This window comes from Chlamydotis macqueenii, chromosome 3 (genome assembly GCF_036417535.1).
Source record: "Chlamydotis macqueenii isolate bChlMac1 chromosome 3, bChlMac1.mat, whole genome shotgun sequence".
NCBI classification, from domain to species: Eukaryota; Metazoa; Chordata; class Aves; order Otidiformes; family Otididae; genus Chlamydotis; species Chlamydotis macqueenii.
The window spans coordinates 76,258,276-76,279,249 of record NC_141558.1 but is presented as its reverse complement, the minus strand read 5'-3'; the positions used below and the strand labels follow the sequence as shown (position 1 = coordinate 76,279,249).

Sequence of the window (20,974 nt, the reverse complement as noted above, 5' to 3'; positions counted from 1 at the left end):
ATTCTTAATTTTGTCAGGTTGGAAACACCCAAGCAGCACAGGACTGTTACTGTAAAAGGTGCGTGGGATGTAGGGACCCTCCTGGCAGCTGATGAAATTCATTATGAAATTGTATTCCCAGCTTTTTCTGCAAAACTACACCCAAAAAAAACCTTTCTAAATTCTTTCTGCACTTAAGAATTATAAATACAAGTCTGATGATAAACACCAGGGTAAGGATACCAGGTACAGCACTGTGTTTGCTTTACTTAAAATAACAAAGATTTCTAACATTGAGGCAGAAAAGCAGATAACATCTAGAAACAAGAGGTAGGGATCTAATGTAAAGATTATTTAGGATAGCAGGAATCTTCTTTGGTCCTCTTTAGGCTTAACATCAGGACTACATGAGCCCATAAATGTGCATGTACACATGTCCCTTGTAGTGAAAAGGTCATTTGCTCTTTTAGAGATTCCCAAGATATCTCTGAGCAACTTGGTTTATTTACACAGCACAGTGCTATGCAGTGATACTAACCTGGATCCCAAATGCAGCACACATACACCAGTGCAACCCTGCACCCGGACTATTTTGCATTACCTTTCTGATATAACCGCTACTCAGCTGGACCCAACTCAGCCAATGTTACCTGAAGAGTCTCTGTATCCTGCTCTGCTGTACAATGGAATGACACCCTTATATTCCTATTACTGAAACACTTTGTTTTCTATGGATGGAGGGGATTATATTTTGGTGATCTCTTACACAGATAAGGAATTATAAAAAATCCCTCTTTTTCTGCAGTGCTTTACAGTAGCAAGCTGATGATGCCAAATGTAATCCATAAATCCATAAGGAAATATTCATAAATAACGCAAGACATATCTCCAGATTATTTCTGTATAAAATGCCTAGTTTTCCTCTCACTTTATACTCTTGAATTCAAGGAAATTGTAAGAGGGAAATTAAACTTCTTGTGTCTTGTATACAAGGTGCAATAAATGACCTGAACAAAAGTAAGAACTCCACAACATATTTGTCTATCGAATCTGAACACTACTTAAGCTGCTCGGCATTTAACTCTCAATGGCATCTCTTCGCATTTGGCTCTACAATTAATGTACAACAAATAGCAGCTGGCATTGTGATAAGAGGCTTTCCGTTCAGAACAAGTGTATGCAAACCAGTGTTGCTTTTCTTCGACTATTGACTCTAAAGACCACATATACTAGCATAAATGCTTCAGCATTATAGCTGACATAGATCCACAGTGACTTCCAGAAAAGCATGACAGAGAGCTGCCACATAAGGTCTTATGCTGTCCCTGTCGCAGACTCTGGCTTAAGAGGAACATAGATGTGTCAGGAGCTCTTTAGATATTTCTTACAGACCTTTTGGATGGCTGGTGTGGGTACATACAGCAAACCAGGCAAAGCATTGGGAGTGGAACTTTAATCAATTCACCAACAAAAATTACTCCAATGTAATTTTATGTATGCGTGCTTCAGTTTCCTGTCATTTATTATATATCCATTACTTAACCAAATAGCATCCACTTCTAACCACAATCTCTGAGAATAGAGAGAGACCATTATAACAAAACAATGCAAAATTAATTAGAAAAAATCAGAAAGTCAGGAAGCTATAAAAATAAATGGATACTTTCAAAGCTCAAAGTTACCACAAACGCATGAAGGCTGAAGAAATGAAAATGGAAAAGAAAACTTCTACAAGTAATATAATACAAAGTTAACTCATACACATGCCGAGATCTATTAAAAAGTCTACCATGCCAGAAACTTGAAGTAAATAAGTTTGTTTTTTATAACAAAGGATTGCCCATAATTGAGTTCCAAGATTTCAGAAATATGTATCTTTAGTATAGTATTGCTTTCTCAAAAGCTAATGCTGTGTTGGCTGGAATAATTTATATTTTGAACCCCTCAAATAACTCACTTCCTTAATTACTGTCTTGTCTGACAGGGAATACTGTGAATACATATTGTTTGCTTTAGTCACGGAATGTGTGATGATACCTTTGACAAATAGGGACACTATTTCATTACATTAAATCTTACTTTCAAACTAGAGTTTTCTACCTCATTTGTCAATAAAAACCATTACAGACTCCTGCTATGCTATTGATCCTACTCCTAAACAGGAACTCATATGAAGATTAACCTGAAAATAGCCATAATTTAAAAGTACATCTGACAAATCACAATGGATCCCATTCAGAGCTGCTCCTGATTGTCATCTAACAGCCACCCACTTGTAGCTGAATCTAAATAGATTTTCTGTACTGGAGAATCCAGTCATTAAGCATTTAGCCAAGGAAGAATTTGAGGGGGAAAAAAAACCCCAGCAAGTCGTGTTAATAACCAGTATTTGCCATGCAGGTTTTGAGGAATTATTCCTCACACAGAGAGAAGCTTTATATGTCTACTAGTGGTTTTGAAATTCTGCATACACCTAGAAAATTTCCTATGGCCTTTAAGTAGTCCAGTGCGATTGCTTTATGCCAAACGAGCTATATGAACTGCCATCACATGCTCCACGGATACCTGAATACTTGAGCTGACAAAGAATCTTCTCTAGTGGTTTACAGTGTGTGATCTACGGCACACAGCTGAGCAAAACTGATTGTTCCAAGTGGGATACAAAAATACATACAGATTATCTATATACACATATACTTGTCATGTATTTTGGCACAATGAGATTGCATCAGTGGATTCAAAAAGTTGGTACTGAGGTTCCTCACACTTCCATTATACGTGGCTTGTGAGGTTTACTTTGTATCAGACACAGCCTGGTTCCTTGGGATGAACATCTGTGCCATGCACGTGAAGAAAAGCTTTCTGAAATGAAAAAGACTTCAGATGCATACTTGTGAAGTGAGGTTGGTTGGGAATCTGAAGTCTCCATCCAGAGCTGGAGCACATTTGAAGGGGTTTTGAAAGACAGGTTCTGGCTTAGCTTCCTGTACAAGGGATTTAGTTCATACCTATTAAAACCACTTCTACCCTGAACCAGTATGTAGTAACTGAAAACAATCTGGGAATTCACTTCACAGCTGCACTATTGCTCCAAACCCAAGTATTAATGCAAGACACATTCATAAATGCTAACCACTTCATTTCTACTGAAAGGAGACACAAAGTCAACAATCACAGACTTAAGACAACAGAATCACTTGTCATCAGCTGACTCACATACACTACTGGAAATTTTTGCACAGCTATCCCTGTAATGAGCTCAAATATCTGTATTTTATTTTTAAAAGTTCCAAGACATATATCAGAGCCTTGATTTTAAAATATCAAAAGAAGCAAACCCCTCCACTTTCCTTACTCCAATAACTAAAGAGGTTTGGTTTACACACTTATTACTAAAAGTATAATTTTTTTCATTACATCGCTAACTTAAGAATATACATGTACCTTCAACTCTGGGTAATAACACACTTCTCCACAGATATTTTCACGGTTTTTACATTTTAATGAGATGCACATTCTTTTACTTTTGCTGCTCCTTGGAGTCTTTGATGGGGTACACCTCTGCCATGTTTTACGTAAGAGTTCATATCCCAAGATAATGCCATTTGGCTGTCCTGGGGATGCCCAGTTGAGTTGAAGAGATCTACAATAAGCAGAAAATTAACATCTGTTAAATTGTTGAATGTATTTATGGTGCTATGGATACTTACATTAAAGGATTCGCATATAGTAGTTCCATTTTATACATTGAGTGAAATATTTTGAAGTGTCCAAAATGTTCATCTGGATGGTGAATTTCACAGCTGCTTTAATAATGGAAAGGTGTAAAAGTTTAAAAAAAAAAAAGTGTCAATATGTGCTAATACTCTCAGAAAATGAATCACACATGCAATCAAAGTCCTTAAAGTTTACTGTTTGTAAGACATCTCATTCATACTTCTGGAAACTTAGGTGTAGTAAACTTCCTAGCACTTGTTTCATTTCAGTGGTAGGAGAAAGGATTCAGTATGCCTTCCTGGTGTATAGTAGAGGCATGCTTGAACTGTTGTCACGGTTGGTGTAACTGTTCCATCCTCAGATAGGAACCTGGTAGAGGATGGGAACTTGGAGGGCAAAAGACCAACCCCAGCCCTCTGAGTTGTTGCCAGTGCAGCCTACTCACATTGTCCTCAGTCACCATTTAGAACAGATTTGTGTTTGTCTTGCCTTTTCCCTGCTTTTAAAAACATTATCCAAAAAATGTGTGTTGCTTTGAAATGTATTCTTAATTAAAAAGAACTCATCACAGCATCAATAAGCACTCATTCTCTTCTGTGCTTAAATATTTTCATTGACATAAAATTAGAAGTAAAAAATGCAGATGTTTACCACAAGTAAGACTTAAGACTTACGACTTTGAGAGCAAAAGTACAACTGCAGCAGTCCGCAAAATACTGTCTGTAAAACAATCCTGTTTTTGACTTCAGGTTTGATATCAGACTATCATCAGTTTAAGGAAGAAGGTATCTTAAGGGAAAAATGCTAAACTGTAGCATGCCTCTCACTACTAAAGATGTGGAGATAATGGCTCCAAATCTCTTTAATATTACAATATTTTTTTTAAATGTTCAAAAGGACATTTGAAGCAGAACTTTGGCCTATCTTTTATAATTTTACATTTTACATTGATATTTCAAATGAAAACTTCATTTCTTGCATAATCACTCTGGAATGTTGCAGAAGACATTTCTTTCACTACGACTTTTTTTTTGGGTAGAGAGAGGGAGATCCCAATGCTACACGTAGATTAACAGCAGGACTATACCTTGCATAGAATATACTCCAAGCACCTCTTTTTTAATCTCCATGTCCCAATTACACAGCCACTCTCAGAATGCCAGTGACATCATAAATTAGCATTAATTTCAAGTGAAAATATTACAATGAAACAGCAGCTGCTGAGATAAACTTTGACATCTTAGCAGAATAAAAATAACAGAATTATTATTTCACTTCCTTGAGGTATAAACAGAGGAATACATGCAGCAATAAGCCTTTGCAGAACAGGAATTAATGTCACCAATGAAGGAATAACTTCATAGGTGACTTGTAGAGTCACTATTATCATTCCAAGGTCTTCATCAGAAGCATAGATTTAATTCTGTATTCCATACATGGCTATTTTGTATTCATGACATATTCTACCATATGTACACGAACACACACTCGTGCACATACACACGTCTACATTGTTACAGGAACTAAAAAACATAAAAGCAGGAAAATATATTGCATAAACTTCAGAAATAAAAGATAAAAAGAAAAGGAAAAGAAGGGTAGTACTTCAATCTTTATAAATGCCATTGTAACTCTCTTCAGGTCCTTGCACAGTATAGATCACAGGAGCAAAGAAAGCATTTTCAGTCATATTTTTGAATTATTTGCTTCCTGCAAGTTTTGCTCAGACCCTCAAGGGTATATTTTCAAAGTATTGTGCCAGTTTTGCAAGTCATATTTCTCTCTAAATAATTTCAAATTAGGCCTAAGAATTGATGCAATGATTTGAACATTTTGCCTTCTCTGCAGAGTTCAGCATGTATTTCTTTCTTTTAACAAGCAATCACTTTATTATTATTACTCAATTTATAGATACACATTCCGGGCTGACACAGTCTGGTATTGTGTAAACCTGCAGCTTTACACAAAAATTAAGTGGCATGACAATTCACTGGCCAGGGCCACCGAAAAGGTAAAACTCAGTATGACCCTCTGATAATGACTCACAGAGAAGCAGACTCCTTCACAATTTTATGAATGTTTCAGTTACATCTACACCTTCTGATGTTTTTCACCATGGCAAATTGTTGTAGTTCAGCCCCGATAGGGACCAGACTACGCAGTCTCTCTCTCGCTCCCCCCACCCTCCAAGAGAATAGGAGGAGATGATATAAGAAAAACGGCTCAAGGTTTGAGATAAGGTCGGGGAAAAATCCTTAAAGTTACCATCACGGGCAAAACAGACTCGACTTGGGGAAAACTATTCATTTATTTCTAAAATTAGCAGGAGAATGAGACAGGGAACAAGATAACCTCCCCCCACCCCTCCCTCTTCCCGGGCTTAACATTATCTATACTACCTCCCCTCCTGAGCGGCACGGGGGGGGGGGAAGGGAATGGGGGTCGCGGTCAGTTCATCACACGTTGTTTTATGCCGCTGTATCATTGTCGGGGGAAGAACTCCTCGCATTCCTCCTCTGCTCCAGCGTGGGGTCCCTCCCACGGGCCACAGTCCTTCGTGAAACTGCTCTGGCGTGGGTCATCTCTTCCACTGGGTGCAGTCCCTCTAGAACAGCTGTCCCAGCGGGCCCTCCACGGGCCACAGCCTCCTTCAGGCATCCACCTGCTCTGGCGTGGGGTCCTCCATGGGCTGCAGGTAGATCTCTGCCCCTCCGTGGACCTCCATGGGCTGCAGGGGGACAACCCGCTCCACCATGGTCATCACCACGAGTTGCAGAGGAATCTTGGCCAGGAGCCGCATTACTCCTCCCCCTCCTTCTTCACTGACCTTGGCGTCTGCAGCTGTTCCTCACAACAGGCTGGCAGACGCCTCTCAGGATCCCTTTTACATCTTGTTCACTTCCTTCTCATCTCCTCTCCACTTCTTGCAGCCAGGCCGGGCTGAGTTGGGCCCAGTCGGCTGCCCGGTGGGAGGCCAGAGGGTGAGGCCTGCAAGGCCCATGAGGCCTGCGCCTCCCCCTCTCTGCCCCCTGCTCAGCTGCTTCACAACTTCTCCTCCTTTTTTTTTTTTTCTGTTTTCCCCTACTTAAATACGTTATCTCAGAGGCATTATCATGGGACATTCTGCTACCAATTGTCTCGAGCTTGGCCAGCAGCGGGTCCGCCCTAGGCCCGGCCGAGTCCACTGAACAAAGGGGAGCAACTTCTAGCAGTTTCCTACAGAAGCTGCCACCTTAGGCCCCCCCTCACTAACAAAACCAGAACACAAATTGTGGTGGTTTTGATAGCATCACAACTAGAACAATGCATAGCTCAGCTGAAAAAAAATCAGCAGGGTTTTCACAGGACTGCAGAGTTTTTTTTGACACCCCCTCCATCTGAAGAAATACTCCAGGCTGCTCTAAGAACCTCCACATTAGCATGCATCAAGCTGTGTTACATATGGTGCGTTTGATACAGCTGCAGAAACATGGGGACAGAGCCTGCACAGCCTCTCCTTCTCTTCATCCCCAGTTACTTCCTCTCAGGTAAATGGGAGTTGCGCCTATGCTGGTAAGTGCCCACAGCCCAAACTACAGAAGCAGACTTGCATGTTCTGAGTACAGATAGATGTACAACACCTGGCATGTGGCGCATAGTCCTTGTCTTCCCAGAGAAAACTTCATTTCAAGCATGTGCCATTTACAATAGTTCAAATGCTGGATGAGTCCCTTCTGTACCTGCTGTCAATGTGGCGAAAATACTGAAGTAGGGCTGACCTGCCAGGGAAAAGGCAGTCTAACCAGGTTCATAGAAAATAATTGCTTCAGACTACAAGGTCCATGAAGCACTGCAGCACTTCCAGGAGATAAAGAACAATTTCAAATTGATCCACAAAGGTGTATTTGCTTTTGGAGCAAACTGAAATCCTTTGCCTCAAGCATGTGAAGAAAATTCAATCTGACATTTCCAGGTAGAAATATTACTTTTTTATATCCATGAAAAATATCAGTATTTCAGGTTTAATATAACATCAAACAGATTTTGGTAAGCCAGACTTCAGAAAACAAATTCTGGTTTTTGCCTGCTTCAGGTATCACTAGCTTCGAGTATCCATGAGCCATGAAAAGAACTCCTCCTGATTTTTTTTTTTCCTCAACTCAGTAGTAAAGGTTTATCCATCAAGATTAAGAATATAATAAGGCCTCATTTTTGAATCTTGAAAGCAAATGTTTTATTAGTCTCATCAAACACGCGGCTTAAATTTAAAAATTCACATCCAATTTAAGATTCAGTGACTTTGATTTCAGGAGCTGGAATTAAAAAAAGTCACAGAAAAATCACAAGATTCACTTGACATTCTTAAGATAGGGAACACTGCTGTTAGTAGTGACCAGTGGATGAAATACTTTCCTCATCACAAGGTCACACATACTGAGCAACCGCTTCAACATTACTGTGCAGGAGTTAACTACCTGCTGTATCATGGACTGCAGTACTAACATAATTAGAGAGGTGGTATGATACAGTACAAAAAGTCTTATAAATAGCATTGTGCTTCTATTATTGCTACAAACTTCTTCATGAAATCTTTCTCGTGCCTTGTTTTCCCCTTAGTGAAGTAGGGACAGTGACTAGGTTTCCTCTATGGGAACACTGCCTTGGACACCTCAAGTAAAGTGCTATAAACTAAGCATACTTGAGAAACCTGATTTGTATGTTGCCTGGACATACACATTAGACATGACTCCACAGCAATCTTCCCCAGCATTTCATGTTATGAATCCCTTCCTTTATTTGTACTTTCCACCATTTTCCCAGTATGGAAAATCAGACATATTGGTCTTTGGTTTCCCAGATCATCTTGGAGAAATCTGCACTACATTGTCTCATCTTCCAATCCTCATGTACCAAGACCAATTTAAAGGCTATTTTACACAGTACAGTAGTTTAAGGCTATTTTACACAGTACAGTAGTTTAAGACTATCATATTTGAGCTCCTTTAGAACTCCTGAGCAAATAACATCCTCCCAACAATTTATTACTATATGTTTTATTCAGTTGTTCTAAAATCTTTCTCACTAATGTTAATTTGAGCTAGTTCTTCCAGCTCATTCACCCACAAACAGTATCTGATACAGAAATCTTCCCAGACTCCATGATACAGAACATAGAATAATAGAATGGTTTGTGTTGGAAGGGACCATAAAGATCATCTATTTCCAACTCTCCTGCCATGGGTAGGGACACCTTGCACTAGACCAGGTTGCTCAAAGCTTCATCCAGCCTGGCCTTGAACACTTCCAGGGATGGCACACCCATATCATCTCTGGGCAACCTGTTCCAGTGCCTCATCACCCTCAGAGTAACCATCAAACTAAATAACTTATCTAGCTTTAGGCTTTATCTTCTTTGAGCTTATCTGTTACACCCTGACCATGGTTTCTCTTTCTCCCTCTCTTCCTTCATGATGCTCTGAAGGCTTTTCCCTAGTTTATGCCACCTGGTGTTTTCAGAGGCATCAACCTTTTAATTAAGTACTGAACAGAATTTCTGTCAGGATTAATCTGCATTGTGCTTCAGCTTTCTGAAAGGAACAAAGCTGCTACTAAGTATTGTTATTAGGAAAAAACTAAGCAAGCTGTATTACAAGGAACAAGAGAAAGAAGAAAGGTATTTTAAAAGGAAATGAACTATTTTCCAACATACCACAAGAATTTAATCCACTACATAAACTTTAAGTCAGCATCCACATGGATAAAGTACTTGGAGAACTTTCTAATCTGTGTAACAAAAAACAATATTTCTCTTCAGACACAAATCAAGCATACTTGATTTCAACAGGATTTTTTTCTACCTAAAGATGCCCAATGTCACCCCCCTCCAAAAAAAACCCCAAAACCTAGATGAGAAACATAACAAACCAGAACTTGACTTAGGACTTCAGGACTGGATCCCATACTGTTTTCTATTTGAAGTTTGGCATTATAAAATAATAATTCCAGAACTGTGACCTTTTGTGCCAAGTTTCAGCCTGAAGCTGAGTTATTAACTGTAAAGGGTGGAAAAGTAAGGTATTTATAATGGCTCCAGTGGTATAACCTTCATTAGAACAGTGTGGATGGAGCTGCTACCAGAAAGACTTCTAAGAAGTCGGTGGGTGAAAATATAATTTATGTCATACAGCATCTTGAGGCAAATTTTAAAACAATTATTTGTGAATGCTACAAAGACGTTATCCTACAGCATTCTCATCAATAATACAGCCCCCTAAACAAATTCAGAAGAGGGAAAAAAACTATGATTCCAATTAAAGACAATAAACTGCACAGTCTGTATTATATCTCAGGTATCCCATGAGCTTATACTCTAGAAATGCCTTTTTTTCTCTGTCTGATGACAGATATGTATTAAAATGTCCTCTTGTCTACACAAACTGTTTTTTCACCCAAGCTTTTGCTTTAATGGAGGGCAAATAAGCAAAATTCATATTCAGCCCAGCACCTGCTGAAGCTGTCAGCTGTAGTGTTTGTCATATTTCAATCAAAGCTGAAGCCGGCCAGTCATTTTTATACTGCACAATCCCTACATACTCGAGGACCAGAATTAATGAATTAGCTATTGATTAAATTCCACTCTAGCAAATCCACCGTGGCAAATAAATGAACTACCCGGGGCACGTGTAGGCCACGGCCAGACATGTCCGGGCAATCGATCAGTAGTTAGTATTCTTTTGGGATATAAGAACAGCTGATGATAATATGACATGTAGGAAAAGGCACTGTAGAAACAGAGTCTGTTTCTGGCTGAGCAGATTATAAAGTAGGAAGGCATTTTTGATCCTTTTGCATTCATGTGTTATGACATATTTAGTCTATATATAATAGCAGAAACATGCATAAGTGTTTGCAGTACAGACAATACAGACAAAGGCATACATAAGTTAAAGCCAAGGGCAAAAGATGAGATCCTGAATTCAGTTCTTATCATCAAACAAGCTTTGACTATATCTGTATGTGTGACAGAAAAATAGCAAGCTTAATTTCACCCTTATACAGAGACAAATGCTGAATTCAAGCAAAACGTAGAAATGATAAACAGCAAACCAAAGTCCTTAAGAGACTGGAGAAACAAATCTGTTCTGTTGGCCATTTCTGAAGGCTCAAATGTTAGATTTTTGTTATTTAAGATATTTTTTTTCTTTCTATGAAAGAAACACTGCTAATGAGCATACTCCACCAGAAGTGTAATAAAATCACATGAACAATAACATACACACAGGAGGCTAACTGTTTTATTGTTGGTATAATTCTGAAAAATGTGTTAACGAGCTTAGTTTTAGTCTGTCTTTGGAATATATTAACTCCCAAAGAATCACTGTATATGTTACTATTTGGCTGCTTCTAAGAAGTGCAAATCTGATGCTCCCTTTACGATTAAGAAGGTTGCCCATGCCTGTGGATGTAGTGGATAGGCAGATTGCAAACAGTGGTTCAAGGAGACATAGACATGAATGTCTTTTAAGGTAGCTTACTAATTCTTACTGTTGTGATAAGTGACTCTTTTTTTTACCCACAATTATTCTAAGTTTCCATTATCAGCCTTGCATTGCTCCCTGAGCATTAATCTTCTTCTTCTTAACTGACAGCAAAATGTGATAATTTTCATTCCCCTACACTTCGTCTCTTAACTACTTCCACTTATGCTTTATTTATTATCACAGTACAGTGATACCCAAATGGGTACGTACAATCAACCAAGGGTGAGATTTCTTCAATTGCTCTTTTGGCCAAAAACTCCAAGACCAAAAATAACAACCATGAAAAATGTTTTCAAATTGTATACTGAATTATTTTATGCACCTTATTCAACCGAGAGAAGACAATCTTACATTCTGGTCCCCATTCCAGTCACAAATCGCTCTGATATATGAAAGCCACCTACACTAATAGTACCTTGAGCCAATTACGTGAATAATGGGCGCTGACAGCTGCTTTGGCTCATCTTCCACAGTTGTAATCTGGGTCCCGTTGCTTCTCACACAAGCATACACTGTGCAGACTTCAACCTGATGAAGAAGAACATGAGTTTCACATACTCAGCTGCAGAAATTGTTCAGCTCTGTTACTTGTTTAGACTCCTCTCTTCACTAAAGATCTTATTTTATCTATTTAAAAGATTCCACACAACCAGGAAAATGCCCATGCATTGTATCCCATTTTGCCACGCCATTTTCAAAAAAAAAAAAAAAAAAAAAAAAAAGGGTACATGCAGCCTTCTTGCACTAATTACTCTTCTCTATTAAATTATGACCAACAGAGTTGCAGTCTTTCTGTATGTATATGTAGAATCTGGTACAAAACACAGGAAAAAAAAAACCAAAAAACTTTGATTCGTGGCCTTGAGTAAGTTTTTTACCACATATTCTGACATAAAAATAAGGACAATTTTTCCTTAATATTTTCTGTTCCTTCATGTCTATTCTGGAAAATTAAAAGTGAAAAATGCAAATAGGAGTCATACACTTTGTTATGAAAAATGCCACGGAAATAAAAACTTATTCCTTCAATTCTTGAGATTAAACTAAGCAAAGGCAAAGTGAAATAGTTAGTGAAAAATAGTAAGTGTTTCTGTGTTGTCAACAGAGAAGTTACTCAAAATAAAAGAGCCCAAAGAATGAAAGATAATGCAGTAAGATTAGCAGTGAGATGCACATGCATCTAAGCTAATATTGTTTCCAGGACAGAAGAAAGAATCAAAAGAAAAAAAATATTAAACCATCTTATTTCAGTTTTAACTATCACATTGATGCAAATATAGTCCCGTATAAAGACTAGGAAAGCAGAAGAGAAGAATAATTAACATCTCAGGAAAGAGAAGGTGGCCATGGTAAATTAATATAGAGGGTCTGTAAGTGAGGCAGTACACTGAATTTGCATTGTTATTAAGAAAAGACAAATGTGTTTCCAAACAGTATTCAGAAAGTCATATGTGTATTCATGGATGGAGGTTTGCTGTTTCAGAAGGGTTGGAACATAGAAATCTGTTATGGTATACCTGTCTGTGATGTTTATTTATGGCATGTAGCAAGTGGATGGGAATTTTCAGAACAAAGTATAGATCGTACTACTAAGTCCTTCTCATATAAAAAGCAAAGCAAACTTGAACGAGATAGACAGGTATAGTTACAATTAAGTGTCAAACTGCATTTCTTTAGTATATTAATACAACTTAAGGATAGAAAGATTTTTTTTTTAATTCTGCATACAGTATTTTGCCTTTCATTAGATACATGAATAGAGAGGCAAAGATAGAGATCGAGAAAGTGAAAAGCAAAGAAAAAATATTGTACTTATTAACTGCATAAAAAGTACTGCTATGATTTTAGAGATCACCTCTATTTCCTCCTCAGAAGGATAAGGAGAAAAAAAAATTATAAAAGGATGACAAATGCAATAGCAGTGTTTCTCTGTGCTGATATATTATGCATGCCTGATGTTTCTAAAACAATTGCAATTTTCTTTTAATGAGTAGGAGTAGAATCTTTGTCTCTTTGTAATATATGTTGAGGCTTTGCTAATGTTGTAGCACAGAGCATTTAGGGGAAAGTAAATGGAGTTTTGATGGTTTGAAAAAAGAATGGAAATTTGTATTATGAAAAGTGTACACAGACCTAAAATACGCTGAAAATAAATTTATGCTTTGTATGTATATACACACAAACATCAGTGCAAATATATGTCCATGTATGTAAATAAATTAATGAAACAATATTCTGCTTGCAAATACACGTTTTACGTAAAACTGAAGTACATTATACAACCCAGAAAAGATATTCTAACCTGTATATAATATACAGTGAATGGAGACAAATCTGCTAAAAGAAAGGACCCCGTCTCGTTCATTCCAGTCTTGTACTGCTTATTATTTACATAGATAGAGTACTCTGTGACAACACCATTTGGGTTTGAAGGCGATGTCCAGATGACACGTACAGCTGTACTGTTGATGATGACAACCTCTGGAGGGAACATGCCCTCAGGCTCTAGAAATAAAGGAAGAAACTGAATAAACTCCAGCTGTCTCTGCAAAAGCACTTGTTTAACCAAATGCAGATTAGTATTTAGGTTTAGCAAAGGGTTCACTGCTTATCTGCTTTCCTCTGATGAAGTTATCACAGTCTGTAGTCTTCTGTAAATTGGCTTATTATACTCTCAGTTAGAAACCATGAGAGCTGATGGTAAAATGCTTTATACCAGCAGCATAGTGTCAATCATCAGTAGTATGTGGCCAGTGAGATACGATGATAAATTATTCACCCATCTGCACTGCCAATACACAAACATTATTTTTATATCTCCCCAATCCTAATCCTTAAAAAAAGAGAAAACCAGAGCATTTTGCTTTTAAAGCAAAACCTGAGACCAAAATACTTTATGTCTGGTGGAACGTGACGTTATCAGCCTCATAGCCCAAGCACTGTGAAGCAATATGCAATATTGTCATTATGTAAATGGTTTTGAATGTTGATTACTATAGGTAATGATGAAGTCTAACACTTATTTAAAAAAAAAAAAAAACTAACACCTTCCTTAGCATTAAATTACATAATTATCTAAGCATGTCAGAAATAACCATGCAAAGACCTATTTTTATCATAAGAACCCATCCTTACAAGTTGAAAAATTGTCCTTGCAATCGATTCTATTTTATAAACAAAAGGTGCTGACCTTTGGCATCAGAAAGGAAATGGAATCCTCACTTAAAGTGCTTTGCTAATGACCTGGAACACTTGCTTCTGAGGTAATGATATTATAATGTTTATAATGAGACTTTATAAAGCAAAAAGATTAGAAAGACCATTCTAAACACATTTCAGATTCACAATTATTTTTTTAATTTTATTCCTCCCCCTGCACCTCCCCCTGCACTTACCCACTGGCAAAGAAATTACTCAAAGAATTTTATTTGAGGCTGAACTTACACCTAGAGTTCCTCGTGACACAGGAAAGGCCCTGTGTATGACTGCCATGTCAAAAGCATATCGCTTCACAGAGCAAATCTTTTAAAAAAACCCATTAATTGTTTCTAAATTCCACCATTTATTGATATGAACTCAGTTCCAAACTTAGTGCACACAGATAGGAGCATTCAGGAGAAGATGAGAACAAACTGGGTTAATATCTCCTATTACAGCTTTTGCTTCTGTCTCAGTGGGACCATTTATTGATCTGCCACATGATGACAACCAGCACTTAAGCATTTTAGCGTTTTAGCCCTTTTTCCTTTTATACCGGAAATTTTATAATGGAAGGATGACTGATCTCAACCCTAACAAAAATCAATCAATTTCATTCTCAGATTTTAAGCCAAGCTATATTCACTGCTAACCAACCTCCATCTGAGGTAGTCACAAGCACAACTTCACTGTCGACGCTGTGGGCTCCATTAAAAACTTGAAAAAATATCTGATATTCTGTGTTGGGCTGCAAATCACCTACGACTATAGAGTTTACATCAGCCTGGATCCTCAGAGATCTTCTATAATCAGTAGAATTCAAGAAGAGTGTGTAATATGCAACATCTCCTTGCAGATCTTGTAGTGCTAAGAAAATAAAGGAAAAACATTGTGAAATCAAATTCATTCAGCCAGTTTTTTGTCAATAACATTTATTGTGAAGAGACAAATTGTATGCAGACCTCCTTATTTAAACAAAAAGCGAGGATTTCATCAAGTGCCTTCAATTTTACCCTTATAAGCAGAGATGCAGACTGCTCTTCCAAACTTGTCGAAATCATTAACAGTTCATCATCCTATCTAACACTGGAGAAAGCTTTCTTTCTCTAGACATTCCCATGATGGCAATGGAATCTGTGAAGTAAACAAATTAATAGGGGAAACACAGCTAGCAATGGTGCGTGGACCTTGTAGCTTGCCACTGTGAAAGGATGGCTTTCACCCAGACGGAAGGAAGAGAGCAAATCACATTGCTCTATGGCATTAGTTTAAGATGGAAATCTCAATATTTTTTTTTCCATTTTTGCTTCTTCCCTTCAAAAAACACATGCCTACACGCCCCCCCCTCCACCACCTCCCCAAAGGAACTGAATTCCTGTGTTAGTCCTCTAGCCATGAATAAGGGAGTAGTGCCTATGTCTTTAATTATAGTCACATTCAACTCTACTCTAGTCAAACGAATATCTACATGTTATTATTTCAGAACATGCATGATAGCACCATCTATGTGTAAAGCTGTAATACACTCAGAAGCATTATATTTACAGGGGAAAAACCCCAAGTTCTCACATTTCTTCTTAAAATGTATTTTGCCCAGCACTAGCTTCCCCAGTGAAAGGAATTAAAAAAACAGTATGATTTTCTGGCTACACAGGGAAGGACATTCATTGGTCTGAACTGGTGGATAAACAAAGATTCCAGGCAAGCCTTGCTTCTCCCTTTTAGTAACTCAGGTATAGTCTCGTCTCTTATCTGTCCTTCATCAAAGAGTTGAAGTTCAGATTAGATCAAATGCAACTGCATTTCCAGTAGGCACCAAGAGGAAAAGAATAATGATGACAAAAACTTTAAGCACTGATACATATTGCTTTAGATGACACACTGTACCACTGAACAGGACTCAGTTGACCGAGAAACAGCATGGATAAAAGCTAAAAGCATATTTTCAGATTTAATAGTACACTGTTTTGTCATAGAAATTCTTAATCAAAAGTGATATGTTATTTTTATTTTAAGTGGTACAGATACAAATCCTAAATCCTTAGAAGGCAGAAACTTTCAGTTGGTTTTCCAGAAAAAAGCAAACTAGCAAGGCAACTTACATGAAGGACTCCCACATGCCCAAAGAAAATGAGAAAATAATTTTAAAAGTAATATTATGAAAAAATGAAACATAGGTATACAAAATAGTTAATATGCTTATTGCAACATAAGAAGTAATAAAATATGATAAGGTGTTCAAGTAGCAAATGACCCTGTCTTGGTGTTTAACCTCTGCATTCACAAACATATGAAGAAAATTTCTAAGGTATGAATGAAAATAAAAACAGATTTTATTACCTACATCTAGAAGGTCAGAGGTTTAGATTACTAAGGTAATGAAACTTCAGTGAGCTGCTTCAGATCTATTACATTTGTCAGTTTTTATAAGCATGCTTATTTCAGGCATGCAATTATAAAATAGACTACATTTGTTGCAATTCAGCAGCCAGTCCTTATAAAATCATTTGCATGTAAGTCATGGAGAAATTCCCCACTGTTGTGTTAGCAAGCCAACTAGAGAAATTGGCGAAATTCATTTTAAGGAGCAGAGCAAAAAGCAAAAGAAAGAAGATCCTCTCATCCTGAAGGAATGTGTATGCAGATTTTCATACAAAGAGATGAAATGCACCACAAAGACAACAGGATTTTGTGTACTACTACTTCATAGATTTCTCATGAGTTTGCATTAACTATTTCTTCCCTTTCACTATTCCCGTTCTGCAGAAATAGGACATGATAAATACAAACATGACTGAGAAATAGCAAAATGCACACATTCTTTTTCCTGTTTCTTTCCTCTCCTTTCAAGGACACTTAGGTGTATTATAAATCAAGACAAGGACTGTGTTTCCTATGAGAGCAAGGCAGACCAACATAAGTGATGGTAGGTTAACATCTAGTTACTGGAATAAATACTAAGCACACTTACTTGGTTTTGACCATTCCACTTCTACAGCAGTATGATTAACAGCACGTGCAATGAGGATAGCTCCTTTCTCTGGTAATCCCGCTAATGTAGTAGCTATCGCTTCTTCACTTGATGTATATCCTACCTCGTTGTGCACTATGAGCTTGTACTCGTATGTTGTGTACCTAAGACGTTTTAAAAATGATTAAATGGAACAAAAAATGCAGACGTAGAAAACATTTGTTGTAAACCTTCTGCCTCTGCAGAAGTTTTTCTGTTTCTTCCCTCCCTCTCCAACAAGTGCAGTTGCATATGATTTACACCAATGAAGACTCTATAAAGGAGTGTCTATTTTTCGGAAATAATTCAGCACCATTAACGTGGTAACAAAAATAAACCACATTATTTGACTTCTTCATAGCTGTAGCTTCTGAGGTGTTGAGAGATTATAGCTCAATTCAATAGGTAATTACAGCAGTGGCAACCTGCCAAAATTTGGATCAGAATTTAATCAAATGAGGCTTTTTTCCTCTTTTGGGAAACCCATTGATTTTAACGTGCAGAGTCTCATTTGTAAAAGTGATTCACCACACAGTCAGGACTCTCCCACTACAAAAACATTTTTTTTTAAAAGTGCCTAAGAATGCAAACTCATTTAATAAAGTAATTTTCTTCAGAACTCTGTATATTCAGCTTACATAGATTTATTAAATACTTCATGTGTATTTAGGACACCAAGTGACTGTCACTCCATAATTTCTTCTCTATATCAAATGGCATATGCACGTATTTTAAGCAGAATTTTATAATCTCAAATTAATTCCAGCATAAAAAACTCCCCTCCCCCAGCTCCAAACTGCATAATCACAGAAACACAGGATCATCTTTTTCAAATTTTCACTGAAGCTGCAGCACTTTGGGATAACTGTCTACAAACACACAAATAAGGAACATACAGTAAATGCCAAATATTTAGAGATTTCTCTACATCCATATTTGCAACAATGAAAGTAAAGAAGTTTGGCTTACTATACTGGAAAACAAAAAGCCATCTGAAAAAAATCATGATTATGAAAATAGACTTCTGTCAGGAATACAATGAAAATTCACTGATTCTGAAACATGCTTAAAACATTACATGAATGAAAATAGATGCTGATATATGGATTTTCTTTCTGTGAAAAAATAAAGCTTGTGTCTCTCTGCAGCATCTTTTCTCCAACCACACACTCATCCTGAGTTGCTGACTGCAAATACATAGCTGCAGGTTGCAGAACCCTCCCCAAAAGAAGTGTTCAGGTGTATCCAAGGGTCAGGTACACTTTTCCAGCCATAGCTCATTCAACCCAAAAGGTCATTGTGCCTAATGACTTGTCACTGAGACCTTGTCAGAATTTATTACCCTCTCTGAACTCCTAACATAACTGTTGCACACATCAGTGCTGCTGAAATGAGCTAAACTAAAACCAAAAGCAACTCTATGTAGAATTTCAAACATGGTTTAAGAAAGAAATGACACTAGGGCAGGATTGGGTAAAAGAATGGCTCCGTGATCAGTTATTGCAATGGATGAAAATGAGGAGTGACTTTCAGCAAGAAAGCAGTAACAAGCCAGAGGCAGTAGGCCTTGGCTTGGTTAGGTCTATAAAACACTCAGGAGCAGAGGTCACATTCTGTGGGTTCACATCATGCTCAGAAGGGATGCACACACAGCTTTTATCAAAGTAAGTAGAAGCAATGTACAGATATCAGTGATTGATATGCACTCCTTAAAAAACACCCCAGCACACAAGCACAGAGAACACACACATCCCGAAACCATCCATGAATGTTTTCCCAAGGCTTTACCTACAAAAACACAATGCAGAATCTATGTTGCATCTTCTGTTACAGGTTCTTAATGTGTGTGTTTGCTTATCTTAAAGCTGGTAGCCTTGACTTTGAGATGCAGAAACTAAGGTTGATCAAGAGCAAATGCCTTGCTCTGTACCACACAGTAGGTCTGTGACATACTGAGAAACAGAACCCACCCTCCATTTCCCCACTCTAAACACTCTGTATTTAACCATAATGAAGCTAACACAAAGCTGCCCTTAAAGTAGATCTGCTGAGAATGCGATAAATACCCTTCATGCCTTTGAAGATATTAAAGCAATCATTAATTTGCACTTTAAAATCAGGTAAGAAAAATAATGATGAAAACAAGTTTCAAATGTTTCCCAGCTAGGACTTCTCAAACATTCATTCTGCCTGTGTTATGACTTTGCCAACACACAAATCTAGAGCCTATGTACGCATAAATCTAAACGGTTTGATTGCATGAGGATACCAATGCTAAAATTTCACAAGATCTTTATTTTCATTTGTTTTTAAGAGCAAAACAATATATGAGTCAAGAATGACAGTCTAATAATAAATCTCTGCCTATTAGAATGATTAATACCAAAGATGATGACAAAAAATATTTCATTACATAATTAGTATGTTCACTACATAAAGACACAAGAAATACTTTGAACTATTAAACATACACTATACAAAATGCCAGCATTCGTTTTTATAGTTTTTGTAATCTCACCTGCTAAGACCCTTATCTTCATAAAACCACTGAGTTCCTGAGTAAATATTGTGCCACAGATTTAAATCTTCAGGGGGATTTGATGCAAGTGGTTGCTGGATTTTACGTCTCAGGAGCTCATATCTAACACAAAAGACAAGCAGAACACCGGGATTATCTCAACTAATGTTATTACACAAAAAATAAAATCAGGGTTTTTTTTTAAAGCCACACATTATTTTGTTTTTACAGCTGTAAACTTTCTGAGATAAACATTCTTTTTAATGTTTCATGATTTAAACCATTCAATTACTTAAGAAAAAAAAAACTAGTTTGAAAATGGAAAATGAAGCACTTGCATTTGAAAGAATGAGTTTATTTAATGATTTACAGATTTTAAACTTGTGGAAATGCTATGAAGATCAAGTCCAAATAGCCCAGTAACAGCGCCTCACACAGACTGATGCCATCTGATATGCACAGACTGCTCCAGAATATGAAATGGCAATGACTCTCTCTTGCAAATGTGCTGAAACATATAGCATTGCTATTACTATTTTACTGGTAGTAGCAACTTAAGTGTACATTTGTGTTTAACATGAGTTTGTAAATAACCACAGTGTAAATTACGGGTGACAAACAAGCATAGAATGAGTTAACTGTTCCATCTGTAGACCTTAACAAGGTACCTTTGTGTTTGGGTAGACACTCATGATGTGAGCTTGAAATACCAAACTATTTCATCCTGGTTTTAATTGGTGCCTGAAGCTGTATTCCTGTCTCTGTTCCAAACAGTGGGTCATCTAAAGTCCATCTTTCATCAAGTCAGCCATGAGACTGCCTGATTTGGACAACATCCTTTTGGCCCATTCTGTATCATCATACATGCTTTCTCATCTTTTACACAAAACCTTTATGGAATTTATCAAAGATTAAATCAATTCATGTCTTCACAAACCAAAGGGGATAATATATTTTGCATTTCCTAACCATCATATGGTTACATAGAAAATTATACTCTATATGAAACAAAATTATATAGAGTTGTTAAAA

The 20,974-nt window shown here is 37.3% G+C and overlaps 1 protein-coding gene across 1 annotated transcript in view; it reads right to left on the bottom strand.

Annotated features, from left to right (window-relative positions):
* Positions 1-20,974, bottom strand: part of USH2A (usherin) — a 386,243-nt gene that overhangs the window by 94,870 nt on the left and 270,399 nt on the right. The window contains exons 42-47 of the mRNA XM_086744172.1: positions 19,943-20,065; positions 17,386-17,549; positions 15,072-15,281; positions 13,519-13,721; positions 11,632-11,744; positions 3,424-3,622 (exon numbers count right to left, since the gene is read on the bottom strand). Of these exons, the coding sequence (XP_086600298.1) occupies positions 3,424-3,622; positions 11,632-11,744; positions 13,519-13,721; positions 15,072-15,281; positions 17,386-17,549; positions 19,943-20,065 (1,012 nt within the window). The remainder of the gene's footprint in view (positions 1-3,423; positions 3,623-11,631; positions 11,745-13,518; positions 13,722-15,071; positions 15,282-17,385; positions 17,550-19,942; positions 20,066-20,974) is intronic.